The sequence below is a fragment of the Stegostoma tigrinum genome, chromosome 3 (assembly GCF_030684315.1).
Source record: "Stegostoma tigrinum isolate sSteTig4 chromosome 3, sSteTig4.hap1, whole genome shotgun sequence".
NCBI lineage: Eukaryota > Metazoa > Chordata > Chondrichthyes > Orectolobiformes > Stegostomatidae > Stegostoma > Stegostoma tigrinum.
The window spans coordinates 104799608-104819974 of NC_081356.1; the positions used below are offsets into that span (position 1 = coordinate 104799608).

The window sequence follows — 20367 nt, forward strand, 5'->3', positions numbered from 1 at the left end:
AGCCTATGATACTGTGGCTAAAACAGAGACCAGGGTCAAAGAAGGGCAGGACTGGATATTAAATATCCCTGGATACAAGCTATTTAGGAAAGATAGGAAATAAAGGAAATGGGAAGAGGTAGTAGTATTGATTAGGGAGAACATTGCAATGCTGTCGAGAAGGACATTGTTCCAGAGTGGTCAGGGATTGAACCTTGTTTACTTTGGTAGTTAGACTTTGAATGCATTGCTTGAGAGTGTGGTGGAGGTAGATTCAATACAGGCGTTCACAGATGAACTACAATATTATCTGAACAGATAGAACATGCAGGGTTATGGGGCGTGGGGAAGCATGAGTGCAGAACTAGGTGAATTGTTCAACTGAACACACACACAAACACAAACACAAACACAGGTCTGATTCTAGGCTCTACTATTCTATGACTTTGGGAATACCTTTACCCAATAAAAATCTATCAAACTTGTGTTTAAGGAGACACTTCCATATTTCCACTTATGATTTGGCACATTAGGTCGGAGAATCAATTTATTTAATGCATTTTTTAATAAAAATACTTCTTACCATGACATTGTTTTGTTTTAGCAATTTACCTGCAGTTTGACTTCCAGGACATCTTCTCCCGGCTGAATCAAACCATCACTGATTAGGTCTATTAAGTGTAGCGGCTTTCTGTGTCCACTTCCTTTATCCTCTGGTTGAGATTCTGAATCCTTCTGTTTTCCACACAGAGTGGAAACACTCAGCAGGTTGTTATTTTGAATGTTCTGCATGACCTGTGTGGTCTTCATCTGCACAGTGCATTGGTTTGGCTGAACAGCATTTAACATCCCAGCAGGCGGACATTTACCACTCAGCTCTACTGTTTTATAGTGCAAATTCTGTTGTGGATTCCAAACACACTGTGATGTACTTGGCAATAACTGATAGTTAGATTTCAATTGTGATGTTATGGGTTGAATAACATGAGATGTCTGTACTGAATTCTTTAGTGGAAATGTTATTACTGGTTGTGTAACAACTGATGGAATATGACCATTTTGAGTATCATGGCAGATTTGAATTGGATTTATGTTGATGACCTCCTTGTGATTAAGATTGGGTGTTTCATTGTTCAACAGTGTATAATTAGGATTATTTTCAAAACTCTTTTCTGGATTATTAGTTGGCTGTATGTTATTCAAAAGACTACTCTGGCCAGAGATACTGCATGCTGTTAAATTTATGTAGTCAGTTTGTTTTGTGTTTAATGTTTCTATTTGAACACGTGATGTGTCTACAGAATGTGGTGGCAAAGTATTTGCATCCCCTTTATTTGAGACAGATTTGGAAGTAACTACTGTGCATATATTGCTGTTGCTACTTGTGTTATTTAGTAGACAAGCACTGTCAGATCTTTCCTTGTTACATCCAGCTGTATTTACTTGCAGAATATCTCTTTTATCTGTATTCTGATTGGCAGAAATAGCTATCCCACCCTGATTCAAACAAATCTGTTTTTGCATGAATTCTGGGTTGGCAGATGGACAAGGTATGCATGTTTTTTGAGAGGTTTCATTAGCAGAATTAGCACTCAGTCCCTCGCTTTGATTCAAAACCTGTCCTTCATTTGAGCAAGTGTCTGTCCTGATGGTGCTCTTAATAGTACAGGCCAAACTTTTGGTCCGGTTTACAGTATTATTTTGCTGCAATTGCTGTTGTTTTAATTTGTAATTGCGTAGCTTCTGATCTAATGCCTTTCTTTTCCGTAGCAGATTTAGAAATCTCCTTTGCCGAGAGACTAGAGCTGTTAGTTGTTTCTGTAGTGTGTCCTGCCTGAATGATCCGGGAGATACCCTGTAGGATAAAAATGGGAACAAACTGATACACTTTACAAGCAGCATGTAGCTGTTGAGAAATGGCAGCAAGCATGCAGAGCAATAGTAAATATAACTTAAATAATTTATTTTACATACACTAATTTAGTTCTTTCACTTAGTTCATTATTACTACCACGTACCGTCCCACAACAGATGCTGTCATATATAAATAAACCCCAAGAATTAGGGGCAGGTAAGGATCAATAATTTAATGACAATTCTCTATCAAGTGGACAATGATAGTCAAGATTATATGGCTGTTTTACACGTTATTCAGAACAACAGTTAACATGCTAAAATATTTCCTTTAGCAAGCTAAATTTGTAATTGGTCAGATCAGGAGAAACAATCATCCAGTAGCACATTATCTTACACACAGACTAGCCTTTACAATAATTTTAATTCAGCAAATTTTCTAGAATAAAATATAAAAAAAGTTTCCCGATTCATAAAAGCATCATTCCAAATGTATAAAAATGAATAGATCCTGCAGCAAATGGAAAGAATAATGTACTGGTTCCAAATTTAAAAAGAAACACACCGCACATATCTTACACACAGACTAGCCTTTACAATAATTTTAATTCAGCAAATTTTTAGATGCAATTTTAATAAATGACAGAATTCTTAATATAAAGTCAATGTGCACAGCACAATCATTTATAGACACCATGCATTCGTACCATTGGAGTTCTCTCAAGTTATTTTCTAGAATAAAATATTAAAAAAGTTTCCTGATTCATAAAGGCATCATTCCAAATGTATAAAAATGAATAGATCCTGCAGAAAACGGAAAGAATAATGTACTGGTTCCAAATTTAAAAAGAAACACACCGCACATAAGACCAAAAGTAATAGGAGCTGCAGCAGGTCATTCAGTCCATTGAGCCTGATCTGCCATTCAATGAGAGCATGGCTGATTTGATAGTTCTCAACTTCACCTTCCTGTATTTTCCCTATAACCCTTGATTCCCTTATTGATTAACTATCAGCTTATCTCAGCCTTGAATATACTTATGATACAACATTGAGAGGTCTGTGTGGTAAGGAATTCCACAAATTAAAGTGGCACAGTGGCACAGTGGTTAGCGCTGCTCCCACACAGCACCAGGGACACAGCTTCAATTTCCGCCGTGATTGTCCATGTGTTGAGTTTACACATTTTCCCCATGTCTGCCTAGGATTCCTATGGGTGCTCTGGTTTCCTCCTGCAGTCCAAGGATGCGCAGGTTAGGTGGATTGCCCACAGAATTCAGGAATGTGTAGATTAGGTGGGTTACAGGGAGATGGGTCTGGGTGGGCTGCTCTTCAGAGGTTTGGTGTGGACTTGTTACCCCAAAGGGCCTGTTTCTGTACTGTAGGGATTCTATGATCAGCAGGGCTGCCTGTATGTGGAACTGGGGGAGAAACTAGTGAGTATTTTGCATCAATGTTTACTGTAGAGAAGGATATGGAAGATATATAATGTGGGGAAAATTGAAAGATGTCCATATTACTGAGGAGGAGGTGCATAAAGGTGGATAAATCCCCAGGACTGATCAGGTGTACCCGAGAACTCTGTGATTGCTGGGCCCCTTTGTATCATCAATAGCCAGAGGTGAGGTGAACGAAGACTGAAGATTGATTAATGCAGTGTGACTACTAAGAAAGATGGTCAGAAAAAACCAGTGAGCCTAAAATCATTGGTGGGCAAGTTGTTGGAGGGGATTCTGAGGGACAGGATTTATATGTATTTGGAAAGGCAAGGACTGATTAATAGTAATCAACATGGCTTTGTGTGCGGGAGGTCATGTCTCACTACTTTGATTGAGTTTTTTGAAGGAGTAATGAAGAGGATTGATGAAAGCAGAGTGGTGGACATGATCTATATAGACTTCAGTAAGGCGTTTGACAAAGTTCCCCATGGGACACTGGTTAGTAAGGTTACATCACATGGAATACAGGGAGAACTAACCATTTGGATACAGAACTGGCTCAAAAGTTAGAAGAAAAGGTAGTGGTGGAGGATTGTTTTTCAGATTGGAGGCCTGTGACCAGTGGTGTGCCATGAAGATCGTTGCTAGGTAGGGGGGGGGGGGTGGTGGTTAGTAAATCTGCAGATGGCACCAAAAGCAGAGGTATAGTGGACAGCAAAGAAGGTCCATTCAGAGTACAACGGGATCTTGATCAGCTGGGTCACTGGGCTGAGGAGTGACAGATGGAGTTTAAATTAGGTAAATGTGAGGTCCTGCATTTTGGAAAGACAAATCAGGGAAGGACTTAAACACTTAATGGTAAGGTCCTGTAGAGTGTTGCTGAACAAAGAGACCTTGTAGTGCAGGTTCATAGTGCCTTGAATATGTAGTTGCAGGGAGATAGAATATTGAAGAAGGCATTTGGTATGCTTGCCTTTGTTGGAAAAGAGTAAAGGAGTTGGGAGGTCAGGTTGCGACTGTACAGGACATTGGTTCGGCCACTATTGGAATACTGTGTGCAATTCTGGTCTCCCTGCTTTAGGAAGGATGTTGTGAAATTTGGAAGGATTCAGAAAAGATTTACAAGGGTGTTTCCAGGGTTGGAAGTTTAAGCTATAGGGACAGGTTGAATAGGTTGGGGCTACTTTCACATTCCAAATTATTTATATAAATGACAAAAAGCAGCGGACTTAGCACCGATTCTTGTGGCACACCGCTGGTCACAAGGTTGTGGACTAAAAAACAACCCTCCACCACTGCCTTCTGTCTCCTACCTTTAAGGACAATTTTTTTATCCAAATGGCTAGCTCTCCCTGGATTCCATGTGATCTAATATTGCTAATCAGTCTATCACGCTGAACATTGTTGAATGCCTTACTGAGGCCCATACAGACAATATCCACTGCTCTGCCTTCTTCAAAGAATTCTAGTAAATTTGTGAGGCAAGATTTCCCTTCATGAAGCCATGCTGACACTGCTTGATCGTGCTATGTATTTCAAAATGCCATGCTAATATATCCTTTATAGTACTTCGACACTTTCTAATAACATATTATGATGACTGGCCTATAGTTATATTTTTTTTCATCTGCTTCCATTAGCTCATTGAAACAGCACTACACATATAAAAACGTGCCTGTTGATATGAATGTTTCAAACAACAAACCAAAACTGGAGGAATGTTAACTGCAAGTTTTAATTCTATATACACAGGAGTTAAATACAGTCAGTACAGAAGAGGTAAGTGAGCTAGGAATTACTGGAAAGCAATAAGCAACAAGAAATAGTGAGAACTAAAATTAAGCACTGAAATATTATACTTTCAGGTGCCATTTTGGCAATTATGAGGTCACATGCCTGACTGGAAAACAGCTTATCACTGAGCAAAAAGTATGATCTGGAAGCCCTTTTCAAAACATGAGGTATGAAAATGATTTTACACACAAAGCCATCAAAAATTTGATTACAGGAGTTATCCTGGAGCTTTGACTGAGATGGAAAATATAAGGCTGCAAGATTCTTTGGCATACAATTATGGTTTCAGTTCAATAATGCAATAAAATTTTGGACTTTAGCCAGGAACTGAAGATAAGATAATACAAATAGTGCAACAGATGGACGAATTGAGCATCATTATCTGCAAAAAAAATCAAAATCGACAGAAGTAAATACAATCATAAAATGACTGTTCAAATAATTTGGAATATTAGAAAGATACTGTGGTGAATTTTCCACAGGTCTATGGAGACATTAATGGAAGCTGGGTGGATCCAAAAATATCAATACCAGACAGCGTGTCAATTTCAAGGCACTGATACTGGCGCCAGCAATGATCAGTAACACAGGAGGAGGTTGAGATAGGAATCCATTCTCATCCCTATTCCTATTACAATTGTTAAATTGCTCATGCTACACAGAGAAGAAAGGGATATTTCAGGGCCCAGAACGGAAAGCCAGTCATGCTTGCCAGAATCATCACCCACACTCCATAAGACGATCAGGAGGCAAAAGGTGAGTGCACACATGGCAGAAGATATCCTTGGCAGTATGCAGTTGCAAAGGCAAGTGGGCACTTCATCCTAAGCTTTAAATGTGATTGGTACTGAGGGGTCAAAACAGACAAGATCAATAAGATGACCAGTGATGGTAAGCAAAGGCTCCAGCTGACAATGAGAATAGCACTGTAAGATATTGTTTCCCATGGCACGAGGGATAAAACTCTCTGCAGGAAGTCACTGTGGTCTTAAACATCTTCACTTCTGGTACTGGACCGAGGCAGCATATTCCTTTAATAATGACATGAACACAGTGCATTTCCATCTCCATCACTGGATCACCCCAGGTTCAGTGCTTCTTCAATTTCACCCATGCAACCATCAAGGCACCAAGTGATTCACTCGTTAGATATACTAACAGAAAGGGTTTGCAGTCTCTTGCTGTTCAACTGGTATTCTACCACAAGAAGTTTCTCAATGTGCATGTTCACTTCTTGGCAGTGGATATGTTATCTGCCTTCTCAGGCTGCCTCAGATTTTCACTCCAACGTGTAAAGTACAGATTGATGCTCACAAATAACAAAGACCCCTGAAAGGATGGCTGCTGACCCCTCTACTGGAGCCCCGGACAGACAGGCAAAAACAAAATGCCCCATGTCAACTGTTCAGCAGGACACCTATGAATGGTCAGATGGTGCAACGACAACAGGTGATCTTTGTTGTGTCTTTAGTTAGAAAACATTACCAAGTCTTCAATAGGTTTGAACAGTGACTAGTTGTCTCTCATATAATCTCTTATATCTTCACAGTGGGAAGTGCTACACTGTTTCAGATTTTAAAGACCCATACTACAAGTCTTCTCTAAGATCATGTATATATATATATTTTACATAAGTTTTTACATGTACATACTACCTAAACCCATGATGTCTCTGAAACCACAGATTCAATCAATCAAGAGACTTCAATCTCTGTGATTTTGTTCTTGTCAGATTTGAAATATTGATAGTTTTTCTCTGAACTCTTTGTTTCTTGACTTGGAAGGTCTTCATTGAGATTTGTAGTATCAGCTTCTTTCTGAATTTCAGGTTCAATATCTGATTCATCAAATGTCTGACTGACATCTTTGTCTGCCTTGATCTTCTAACAATATGTTCCATTGACATGGGTACGTTTCTGGTACAAAGTTTGTTGTTATAGTTAGAAGCTTGTGGGCTTCCATAAAATATCTCTGTGGCTTGCACCCGGTGATAATCTTGACTGCTAGCCCTGGATGTAACTTTTCTTGTAAAATAGGAAGTTGAGGTCTGAGCTTTCTTTCATCAGTAGTTGGTGCAGACTTGATTGGCTAAAGGGCATCTTCTGTACTATATGATTCTCAGTTCTATACCACCTGATACAGGAGTGGATCGGTAGTTTAGCAATGCTGTTTGAAACTCTCTATTGTTAACAGTTTTTTGATTCTCATTCAGTTTACCATTAGACTGAGGACAGTGTGGGGAACTTGTAAGGTGTATAAATCAAATTTTTGGCAAAATGCACAAAGTATTCATTTGCAAATTGTGGATCATTATTGGAGGCAGTCTGATCAGGAATACAAAGACAGAAGTCACTGAAAATGCCTGCAGGTCTGGCAGCATCTGTGATGATTTCCAGCAACTTCTGTTTCTGTTTTTGTTCCTGATTTACAGCATTCACAGTTCTTTTGGTTTTTATCTGGTTCAGAGTACCTTATGTTGTTCTAATAGTTGTTTCAGTAGTGGTGTACAATTTGACACAACTTTTGACTTCAACCTATCTTGAAAAATAATCATGACAATCAGGTAGAATTTTTCATTGAACATAGATGAATAGATCCATCACCAAATATCGAAATGAGGGCTTCCCTCTGTTTTGGTTGCACATATTTTGCAAATAGGAATCATCTTTCCTATAGATCTCCAACCTCTCAAACCACTGCATGGATAGCTGAGCCTGTGGTCTGTATTTCATGATATCCATGATTTTGGTGTATTTTCTGCATGATGAGAATGAGACTGGAATTACCCTTGTCATTTCCAGCATATCATCAGAATAGTAAAGTGCTTCCTGGGCCAAAAGAAGGTTTTCACTAGCATACCAATGAGACACTGCTGCGGCCAACCTTTATGCGTTACTTAAATGAATTACTCATCTTGAAATTGTGGATGATAAATTTTTAAGAATTCACACTTTTCATTAAGCTTTCGGCCCAATTATTGTAGATAATTCAAAACTGCTCTAAACCTTAGATCATGTTCTTCAATGGATTCACTATCGACTTTTATATCATCCAAGAGAAACATTAGTCCTCTGATGTCCTGTAAAATGTCCAACATAATTCTTTGGAAAATTCCAGTGCTGACATTACACAAATTGGCAAATGATTAAGACAAAACTTTTTAAATGAAGTAAAGGAAGTTGTCAGTCACCTTAATTCCTTATCCAAAGAGGCATGCTAAAAATTGCTGTTCATGTCCAACTTTGTGAAAATCATAGTTCTGGAGATGACAGAAGTGATTCCAGTCTCATTCTCATCACGCAGGAAATACTCCGTTCTTTATTTCCTTACCCCCCTCCAACCCCTACCCCATCCCCACACACACATCCCTCTCTCTCACGCGCGCGCAGACACACACGTATGAATCTACAAGGTGGATTTGTCTTTGTAGATACATTCTATTTTGTTCAAAAAGCACACAATTTATAGATTGTCAGTAAATATGGCATTTTATAAATTCCTTCTTTAGAAATAAAACTAGTCTGCCTCCAAACTAAAACATACAGATTTTAAACATGATCTCACGCCTAACGTGCACTGTCTGGCCTAAAATGTCACCTCTTCTTTACACTGATAAAACCTTTTAGTTCTGTCAGGACCGTGATTTGAAAGGACTTCAGGGATTTACGTATAAATATTAATCAATTAAAACTTTCTACCCGATTAAAGATTTAAGAGCATCTTAGGTTTGTTTAGTACATCATCAATGGTGTGAACCTTTTATCTTTTACTTATAAATTCTGTGTCTGACACTACCTTTCTCATTAATACCTGAAGGAGGACTGAGGCTCCGAAAGCTTGTGTTTTCAAATAAACCTATTGGACTACACCCCGGTGTCATGTGAATTCTTGTCCATCTCAGTCCAACACTGCACCTCTACATCATGACTATCGGAAGAGCTATACATTTCCTAGTCAGAATAGTGAGGCCAGAGGAACTTGCAGGTGGTGGTGTTGTCATTGTAGATAGTGGGTGATGGCGGGTTCGGAAAGCACTGTCTGAGGCCACAATAATCTTATTGAATGACAGAGAAAGGCTCAAGGGGCTGAGTGGCCTACTTCTCCTGTGATTTATTGAGTCATAGAGTCCTACATCACAGAAACTGACTCTTTTGTCCAACTCATCCATGCCAACCAAGTTGTCCAATCCAAACTGGTCCCACTTGCCTGCATTTGGCCCATATCCCTCTAAACCTTTACTATTCATGTACCTGTCCAAATATCTTTTAAATGTTATAACTGTACCTGCATCTACCACTTCCTCTGGCAGTTCATTCTACATACAAACCACCCTCTGCATGAAAAAGTTGACCCTCAGGTACTTTTTGTCCTCTCAGCTTAAAAGATGCCTCTAGTTCTGAACTTCCCCCATTGTGGATAAGACCTTTGTTGTTCACTATCTATTGCCTCAAGATTTTATAAATCTCTTTAAGGTCACCCCTCAACATCTTAGGTTCCTGTGAAAAAAGTCCCAGCCTATCCAGTCTCTCCTTATAACTGAAACCCTCCAGTCCTGGAAACATCCTGGCAGATCTTTTCTGAAACTCCTCCAATTTAATAATACCCTTCCTACAGCACAGTGACCAGAGAAGTATACAGAATTCACCAACAACCTATACAACTGCAACATGGCATCCCAACTCTTATACTCAATGGTCTGAGCAACAAAGGTATGCATGCTAAACACCTGCTTAATGCCTTTCAGTTTCACTGGTCAAAGACCTCCCAGCCTGTCAATTTTATCGTAGAAACAGTTTTTCATATGCACTCACCTACTTGATTTTGGTGACTTGCTGACAGTTTAGAAAAGAGTGCTCTAGCTGTTAAAGTTATAAATTTAATTTAAAAAAGAAGTTAGTGACCTAAATACAATTTGACAATCAGTTACCCAGCAGGTCCAAGAATCTTTTTTTCATTCGCCTGAAATCCACCCACGTGAAGTAGACAGGATGACATTGGGACATCAACCAGTTACCTTTTTCAGGGAAATAAACGGTACGCATCTTTCCCTATCTGTTAAAACTCCCCTTTGTGCGTTTGATTATTAATGACAACAGCTGCTGAGCAATCTACCAATTTTTGTCTGCAAACAAAATGTAAGCGCTTGGAAAACTGAACAATTTACTTCCATTTCATTCGATCCTACGTGTAAAATGTGCTATGTGGAAACAGGCTCACAGTTCAGTCCCGGTTGATGTTAAGTAATTTTTTTGATTGTCAGTAACTTATGCTGCTGTTTACAGATTGTATTACTAGACAGAAAGAAACTAACATGTCTAAGAGCTGTCACCAGAAAGAAAAGGTTAGTGAAAACGTCAATTTATAAAGTGGTGGCATGGAAAAATTGAATTATATACAAAGTAGATACAAAGTTCAGTTACATTACTGGCAAAAGAATAGAAATGATACATTGGCTCCAATTTCATTTAAAAATTGGTGTGCTCAATTGAAATTTCATTTGTCCAATAAATGCTTTCTCTTACAGCTATCTATCACTATACTAACAATGTGCAATAATACATTTTCATGCACACGATAACAAATGTATAATTTAATACTGTAACAAACAATAAGATGTGTTTATTGAAAGGTTTGGCACTGATCTATGATCAGTGTTTCATGATCTTTGGTGACGTAAACTCCCCGTATTTCATTTCTCTTCTCAACCTGGACTCACGGTGCCACAACCTCCATCAGGTGTAGGGAAAGGGGCCAGATCCCAAACCCACCCCAGCTGGAATTAGTATCAAATCCTCTTATGCTATTGAAAGCAGTTTGATCCACACCAGCTGTACAGCCAATGGAGCCACTGCATTCCCAGACCACCGAAGACTCTGAATTGCTCTGGCAACACACACTCTTACATTTGCTTTGTAGCCTGGAGCAAGAGTGGTGGTACAGTGTTCAATTTCTTTCTATCAAATGACTGACCAGGAATCTCTCCCACACTTAGCCCCTGCCGTTGATGTACATTAGAAGGATAACAAGTTTGTTGCTTAATCTGTTTTGAGTACTGAATGTATTTTCCTTGGTCACAGACTTAAACCCCAAGCTCCTGGTTCAGAGGCAAGGATGTTAACCACTGCATCACAAGACATCTTTTGTGCTAGACTACTCACTAATAAATATTTTTTCATTCAAACAATCCTTTTTCTTTTGTTAACTATCTATCTTGAATTCAAGATTCTGTAGTAGACTTTATAAACTAGCTCCAAATATCTGCAAGACAGCAGTGCGAACCAGTCATGTACATATAGTCAACATATCTACACAACATGCCTGTGTTTACTAAAATAAATGGACAGAAAATTACGCAGTCTATCACAGGACAGCTGATGTATGATTCATAAATACCTACAATCACAGTTTTAATGCATTTAGTTTCATAATTTGAATCTTACCTAACTTTTTTCACAAGATCTTCCTTTTCAGTCTTATGTTTTGTAAGTACTTCATTTAAAACCTTCTGTATCTGGGACAACTCCAACTCAAACTGGGCTGATCAAACAAACAAAGCAGATTATTCAATCTGATAAAATCTATACTATGTTTTGCTGACATTTATCTATTTTATGTCACTGTGACAGGAACCCTATAAAAATGTGCAACTTTATGAATTTAATATATTATTGAACCCCACTATGCTGCATTTACTAGCTTTTCAGAGTCCTCTCCAGAAAAATCTAATAGCAAATACAAACAGAAAAGTTTTCTGGAAAAGTAAATATAATTTATCCAGAAGATTACAGACAAACCAGGACACTTTTTCTTAGAGGCGCATCATATCATTCCAGGCTGTTGTAACTCAAATGATTTTGCAATATATCAGAATTCATGCAGAGCCAGTCATCTCCTGAAACAAGGATATCCAGTAGAAGCTGATGTACTGTTCATACTTTGGAGGACAACTGAAATACTTGCTGCACCAACACAGGTTCAGATCATATTCATCAAATACTCTACAGAGGGAAGCGTTGAGGTCACATGGGTTGTACATAGGAACATTAAGAACGAGAGAACATTCAACCCGCTACGTTAGGCCCATTTAAAAATATATATGTTATGGGATGTGGGTATTGCTTGCAAGGCCACCATTTGTTGCCATTCCCAATTGGGAAGTTTCTACCCTTCTTAAAATGCTTCAGTTTACCTTGTGTAAGTTCAGCCAAATTGCAGGGTGTTTCAGGATATAGTTCGAAATCAGGTTGGAGCTTGCAGGAGATCTTGTAGGTTCTGGTGTCCCTATGCAGCTACAGCCTTGTACTTCCAAATGGTAGAGATTGTGGGTTTGGAATGTGCAGCTGAGGGTGTGTTACTGCAGTGCTTCTTACAGGTGGTACACACTGTTGCCACTTTGCATCAGTGATGGAGGGAATGAATGTATAGATTGGTAGATGTGATGCTGATCAGGTGGGCTGGGTTTGTCCTGAATGGTGTCAAACTTATTGAATGCTGTTGGAAGTCACATTCAGCCACAGTGAGAAGACTTTGCTAAGTCAGCAGATGAGTTATTTTGCTGCAAAACTACAATCTCTGACCTGCTCTTGGTATTTCTATGGTCAGTGATAACTCCCAGGATGTTAACTGTGGGCTATTCAGAGATGGCACTGACACCAAATATCAAGGTGAGATGGTTAGATCCTGGCTTTTTGGAGATGGTCATTGCCTGTTACTTGTGCGGCATGATCCATACATTTAGATCACAGGTGATCTGCATTTTATTACAATTACATACCATTACTTCATTCACATTGATATCCATATCCAGCATATGGCTGATTTATGTGGCTGAACCAGTTAAATTTCTGGTAACTGGAAACTTTCAGACATAAAGGATTTGGCAAAGGTCAATGGTGCTGCATGGCGAGGGGCTGACTTGAGATCAAGACAAAAACAATTTATCACATTTCTGGAGTTTGGACAAAGTCTGTAATGAAATGTGGACTTGAGATAGTTTTGGGTAAGGAGTAAATCCTAAAAACATGCTAAGCACCCAAAGAAAAATCGCAACTGAAACCAGCTGAAACTGCAATGAAATAGAGCAAGAAAGCTTAATAAACAGTACTAGAATAAAACAAAGGTAACTTTAAGGATATAACTTGTTTATTCACTTTTGTAGGATGTGGGTGTCGCTGGCTGCTAGCATTTATTGCTCGTCCCTAGCTGCCCTTGAAAAGGTGCTGGTGAGCTGCTTTCTTGAACCACCACAGTTCACTTGCTCTGGGTTGACCCGCACTGCCATTAGGGAGGGAATTCCAGGATTTTCACCCAGTGACAATGAAGGAATGGCAATAGATTTCCAAATCAGGTTGGTGAGTGGCTTGGAAGGAACTTGAAGGTGGGTGGAGTTCCCATATGTCCAATATATCTGCTGCCCTAGTTCTTCTAAATGAATGTGGCTGTGGGTTTGGAAGGTGCTGTCTGAGGATTTTTGGTGATTTTCTGCAGTGCATCTTGTAGATTGTACACACTGCTGCTACTGAGTGTCAGTGGACAGAGTGGATACTTATGGATGTAGTCTCAATTAAGCGGGCTGCTTTGTCCAAGCTTCTTGAGTTTTGTTGGGACTGCAATAGTCCAGGCAAAGGAGAGTATTCATCCCAGCAAGGGGGAAATATTCCATCATACTCCTGGCTTGTGCCTTGTAGCTGGTGGACAGACTTTGGGAAGTCAGAAGTTGAGTTACTTGCCACAATATTTCTTGGCTTCCGACCTGTTCGTGTAGCTACTGTGTTTATGTAGTGAGTACAGTTGATTTTTTAATCAATGATAAGCCCCAGGATGTTAATAGTGGGGTATTCTGAAATGGTAACACCACTGAATGTAAAGGGCAGCAGTTAGATGTCTTTTATTGGGGACAGTAACTGCCTGGCATTTGTGTGTCACGAAAGTTACTTGCCACTTGTTGGCCCAAGCCTGGATATTGTCCAGATCTTGTTGCATTTGGACTTGGGCCGCTTCAGTGTCTGAGGATAATCATTGGCAAACATCCTCATTTCTGACCTTATGATAGAGAGAAGGTCATTGATAAAGTAGCTAAAGGTGGTTGGGCCTAGAACACTACCCTGAGGAACTCCTGCAAAGAGGTCCTGGAGCTGAGAAGACTGACCTCCAACAACCTTGACCATCATCGAATGTGCCAGTTATGACTCTAACTACTGGGGAGTTTGCTCCCTGATATCCACTGATTCCAGCTTTGCTAGGGCTTCTTGATGCTGTGCTCAGTCAAATGCAGCCTTGATGTCAAGGGCTGTCATTCTCACTCCACCTCTGGAATTCAGCTCTTTGGTCCATGTTTGAACCAAGGCTATAAAGAGGTCAGGAGCTGAGTGTCCCTGGTGGAACCCAAACTGGGCATCACTGAGCAGCTTATTGCTGAGCAGACATTGCTCGATAGCACTGTTGATGACACCTTCCATGATTTTACTGATGATTGAGAGTAGACTGATGGGTGGTAATTGGCCTGTTTGGATTTGTCCCGCTTTTTATGTACAGCATATACTTGAGCAATTTTCCACTAGGCCAGGTAGATGCCAGTGTGGCAGGACTGCAGAGCTTAGATATGATCAACTGGTTGTCAGATTGCTTAGCTCTGTCTACCACCTGCTGCTTATGCCATTTGGCTTGCAAGTAGTCCTGTTTGGTGGCTTCACCAAGTTGACATAATATTGAAAATGACTGCAGATTTCCTTAATGCAGTAACCTTTTTAAAGGATCGCTAAACAAGTGTACTTCTGGCAACAGTCACAGGAAACAATGCCAATAAGTAATTCTAATTTTTAAACAATTTTTGGAGATATCATACAAATACAATTAGCCTCAGCACAAAATATGTGGAACAGTTTTCTCCAAATGTTAGGTCTAAGACCTGTTTACCTGATTCTCCATCGTGTTTCCCACCCCCCACCCCCCCACCACACCCCCATTCACCTGAATGGTATGGCTTCACAATATGTTATCATGTAACTGACTCTGTAATTAGACCTTGGAAGTCCAGCATAGCATTCTGTGCCTGGGAATTCCTAGTCACTGCTCGAGTTTAAAGAAATATATTATTTTGGTTTCCGTGATAATGGGAACTGCAGATGCAGGAGAATCCAAGATGACAAAGTGTGAAGCTGGATGAACACAGCAGGCCAAGCAGCATCTCAGCGTGCTCCTGAGATGCTGCTTGGCCTGCTGTGTTCATCCAGCTTCACACTTTGTTATTTTGGTTTCTGCCGCCTTTGACGACCCATTTCAGTTATTCACCACCCCTTTGATTCTGAAGTTCAGTTTTTGATTTTTATCCCAAGCTTCATCTTCAACATCTTGAACTTATACTATCTTTATGTATCTGGAAGTTTGGAGACAATTTTGATTTCTCATCATTTTCAACAGGATTCGGTGCAGTGCCAAGAAAAGTGTAACAACCTTACCAGGAGAAGCGATGGCCTAGTGCTATTTATCAGTGGACTGCTGATTCAGAGACCTAGATAACATTCTGGGGGCCTGAGTTCAAGTCCTGCCACGGCAGATGGTGGAATGTGAATCCAGTAAAAATATCTGGAATTAAGAATATAATGACGGACCAAGAATCCATTGTTGATTGTCAGGAAAAGCCCATCTGGTTCACTTATGTCATTTAGGGAAGGAAACTGCCATCCTTACCTGGTCTGACTTACATGTGACTCCAGACCCTCAGCAACATGGTTGATACTTAACTGCCCTCTATTAGAACAATTAGGGATGGGCAATAAGTACTGCCTAGCCAGTGTCACCCCCACCCCATTAACAAGTTTTTTAAAAGTTCAGGGAGGGGACACATTGGGCATTTGTTCAGCTTTTGCAGATTGGCAATTATGATGGAAGTACCTGATAGGCCCAAGACTTAAATGGACTCATTTGAGCCAGTGAAAGTCCTTAGAAGTAAAATGTCCACAAGGATGAATCACTATTCACAAAGAAATAAATTACTATTGCAAAATAACATTCTAACCAAGTGTAAGTTCAAATGAGAAATTTGAAGGGATTCATGTGTACCGTTGTCTCCAGGCTAATCTAATCTCTGCCAATACCTTACAGTGGAAAGAAGTACAGCTTTGAAATTGCCTAGCCTTTATGAAATGGATAGCCCTGTTGGACCAACAGAGCTTCTGGCACTCAACTCTATTATTAAATTGATTATGTCTCCAGTAAACGAGATGGAAGTAACAAGAATATTTCAGTAGTTCCGGGTCGCTTACTTTTGTTTGTATAATGGCACCATGAATTTTGTCCTGCAATCACAAATTTATACAAATAGTCTCACACAAAAGTCCGTAAATCTAGTTTATAGTTAAATCCAGTTATAACTGCATCTTACAGGGAACTCAGATCAATAATTAACAAGTAATACTTTTAGTGGAATGAGTAGACATTTCAAATATCCTTACACTTTTTGTGTTACTCCTACACATGTACAGTGTCTGACCTTGAAAATCTTGCCCAATTTTCTCAGACACTTTTCTGTTGCTAGTTAGGGTACTGCTGGGGGGTGAGCAGTAAGGAAGGTTTTAATATTCATTTGGATACTCAAAAGCTTTGAAGAACTACTCTGCCTGTTTTTGCTTGCTGTATGTCTGCAGTCTCAGTCAGCTTGATTGTGGTGAAGTATGTTGTGCTGCCTACAATGATAGTTTTTAGAAGTGTGGAATTTTTGTGGCCTGAGTTCTTTCAGAAACATTGAATTCTTTATGTTAATAGGTACCTCATATGGCGGAGATACTATGAAGAGGTGCTGAAGGAAAATTATCAAAATGCATTTAAAAACTGTCCAATGTACTAATGTCCAAATTACGTATGGAACCACAAAACCCGGTACCTTGCCCCGAAAACCCAAAGGGTGGAGCATAAACTTCTTTCTGTAGCCTTTCTGCCTGGTTATACATTTTACGAGCTTTCCTCTAAACCACTAATGTGCTGACGTAGCCACTATCACCTAGTAACACCATGGTCTACACTCTTTCTCCTCTAGCATCTATTTATTCTTCAAGCGTCGTAAGCTAAGGCCACACTGCTGGCTGCCCCTTTAATATCATCAATGCATACAAACTCCCTGTTTCTCCTGAGATACCTTCCATTCTTCCAGACCTCAGCATCTACACTGAGCGATTCCTCAATCTCCTTCAGTGATTTCTACCTCTAACTCAACACCTCTGAACTCTCTTTTCATCATGCTCTTATTTTCCCTCAACTTTTCCCTTCAAATAAATTCTTCTCCCTTATCTATCACCATTTCCTCAACATTGTCAGCTAACAGCCTCTTTAGTCAAATAGTTTTGATCACTGCTGATCAAATTCTTATGAACCTTAGCACTTAGTTCTGCTTATCCATTCCAACAGCTCTCTTTTCGAAAGGTTTGTGCAAAAATATTTCACTCAAGCAGCTTACAACTCCACTTTTAAACTGTGATTGGTCTTTTATTCATTAAATTGCCACAGAGCCACAAGTGACTTATTCAATCACATTCTCATCACCATCCCTGACTGATATGGCTCCTATCTTAATTTAAGGTAGAAGCCCGCATCTTTAATTCCATAATGAGAGAGCTGCACATATAAGCATATCCCACATACTCTGAACTTCGCTGTCCATAACCAGATATGTCAAACCATGTAAAATTCTACAGGGCCTCACTCTCATTTAGCATAATCACGAACTGCACAAAGATTACCCTGAAACGAGGGTAAATGCAGCTTCCTTTTGCCATTATCAAGATTGTTCTGAAACCCCTTCATCCTACTACTGCTATCTTCACCTCTAACACGATTGAGATTCATGGAACTCTATAATCAAAATTATGTGTTCAGCTGCCTCTAAGTTCATTTCATCCCGAAGTCAAACCCTGGCCCATCAACCTCTTGTCATCTTTGAACACAAATCTCTCTCCAGATTCTCCTTCACATCTTTTCCAAGTTTATATTACATTTGTTCCAGTAATCCCATTTCCAAAAGACTGGTTTCCCTTCCAAATCATTACATTAGCCAAGTCTGTCCATCTTCTTAAGTATTCATATTTTTCAAACCTGTTATCATTGCTCATTCCCTCAAAAAGAAACAGCTTTACTCCATAGTCCATCATAAGCTTCTGCTCCAACTCTCACCACCATTTCCTCGCCATGATCTTTATATTATCGACGACGTGCACAACGCCAAAGTGAAGTATAGCATTTTCTTTGACTATAATACCTTAGTCCTCCTTATTCACTTTACTTTAGTTTTTGATACATTTGATCATAAATTCTCATTTGCATGTCAGCATTCACGATCTTTCAAAAGCCTTACTATGTTGAGATTTAAGTTTACTGACCTGCGTTTTTATGCTCTGTGAATTTACATTTCATCATTCTTTCTTCCTTCATTTCTATTTCATTCAATGTCATTGTAATTGACTCATGCTGTAAAATATACTAACAAATAACATTGTTCACTAGCATAAAAAATGCATAAGACTTGTACTCTTTGCTAGACTACTTCAGTAAAATAGTCAGATTTAACAAATGTTCGATGTATTTCCTATGGTACTTACATTGGGTGGACTTTCTAAGTCCTTTGTATTACGTAAAGGTGGTGGTGTTTCCTGATCATCACAAGAGGTGCATTTGTCATTTGAAGGCACTGTAAAATACATAACATGTGTCTATTTGGAGAAACATCAAACCTACATTTACCAAACAATGTCTTTGTTTTTTTGACAGCGGAGGCTGATATCTCTATTTTAATCCAAACAGACTTGCCATCAGCACCTTTTACGTGTTTATTACACTCGCATCCTGTAATTTTAAAAAAGCCAAAAGCAATAAGAATGTAAAAAATTTTCATCTTTCATCAGTATTCATGAGGTCCACACTATCATCCCAAATGAGTCTCATTAACTATATATCACTCCCTTATGGAACTCCTCTCATCTAAATGCTAGTCCATTTTGCCCACTCTCTATAGGCAGAACTACTTGCTATTGCTAGGCCATGCCAGAATTCTTGGCATGACGCCATCTTTAAAAGACAACTGTGCACCCAGTGAAGGGCCATGCTGTCTGCAGCTGCTCTGCATTGGATCGTGACTTGCCCCTGAAATGGCAGAAAAGGGGAAACTGATGTCTTGCTTTGCAAACAGGTCCTGGTGGATAGGGTGGTGCAGGGAACAACTGTTCTCTTCCCTCAGGATTGGCACAGGACTCTCTGTCACTAAATCCTGCTAGTCTGGTACAAGGTTGCTACACCAGTCAGTGGAGCCTCTGTGGTCCAGGGAAATGTCCAGCAATGTAGGAAGAAATTCAATGACCTTCTCTGCTGTGCCAGGGTAAGTGCCACCATCTTCTCTCTGATATTTCACACTCATGCTATCTCTGCAACTGCTCTCACCTTTCACCATGACTCATGGTCCATCATTCTCACTGTTATATGCAACATCTTCCCTTGCTTGCTCTCAACCATTTAATTCCCCAAGACTAACAACCCTGCATGCCTTCTCCATCCCCTACTCACTCGCTTAGGACATCTCACCACCCTTCCACCACCTGTATCAGCACTAACTGCGGCAGCCATCTCCACCTCATTCAATCCCTGCCTTTAGAGAATAGACAATAGATGCAGGAGTAGGCCATTCGGCCCTCCGAGCCAGCACCACCATTCATTATGATCATGGCTGATCATCCACAATCAGTATCCTGTTCCTGCCTTATCCCCATAACCCTTGATTCCACTATCTTTAAGAGCTCTATCTATCTCTTTCTTGAAACTATCCAGAGAGTTGGCCTCACTGCCTTCTGGCGCAGAGCATTCCAGATATCCACCACTCTCTGGGTGAAGAATTTTCTCCTCAACTCTGTCCCTAAATGGCCTACCTCTTATTTTTAAACTGTGTCCTCTGGTTCTGGACTCCCATCAACGGAAACATACTTCCTGCCTCCAGATTGTCCAATCCCTTAATAATCTTATACATCTCAATCAGATCCCCTCTCATCCTCCTAAACTCAAGTGTATACAAGCCCAGTCGCTCCAATCTTTCAACATATGATAGTCCCACCATTCTGGGAATTGACCTCGTGAACCTACGCTGCACTCCCTCAATAGCCAGAACATCCTTCCTCAAATTTGGAGACCAAAACTGCACACAATACTCCAGGTGCTGTCTCACCAGGGCCCTGTACAGCTGCAGAAGGACTCTTTGCACCTATACTCAATTCCTCTTGTTATGAAGGCCAGCATGCCATTAGCTTTCTTCACTGCCTGCTGTACC

General features: G+C 39.9%; 1 protein-coding gene across 3 annotated transcripts in view; it reads right to left on the minus strand.

Moving 5' to 3' along the window:
- LOC125451211 (ankyrin repeat domain-containing protein 31-like) overlaps nt 1–18745 on the minus strand; it is a 34956-nt gene extending 16211 nt beyond the window's left edge. Inside the window, exons 1-3 of one of the 3 annotated variants that reach the window (XM_048528075.2) lie at nt 18656–18718; nt 11507–11603; nt 592–1834 (exon numbers count right to left, since the gene is read on the minus strand). In XM_048528075.2, coding sequence (XP_048384032.2) covers nt 592–1503 — 912 coding nt within the window. In that variant the 5' untranslated portion in view covers nt 1504–1834; nt 11507–11603; nt 18656–18718. Of the gene's footprint in view, nt 1–591; nt 1835–11506; nt 11604–18436; nt 18536–18655 lie in introns of those variants that run through there. The other 2 variants (XM_048528074.2, XM_048528076.2) reach the window with 2 other exon arrangements.
- Nucleotides 18746–20367: the final 1622 nt, after the last annotated feature.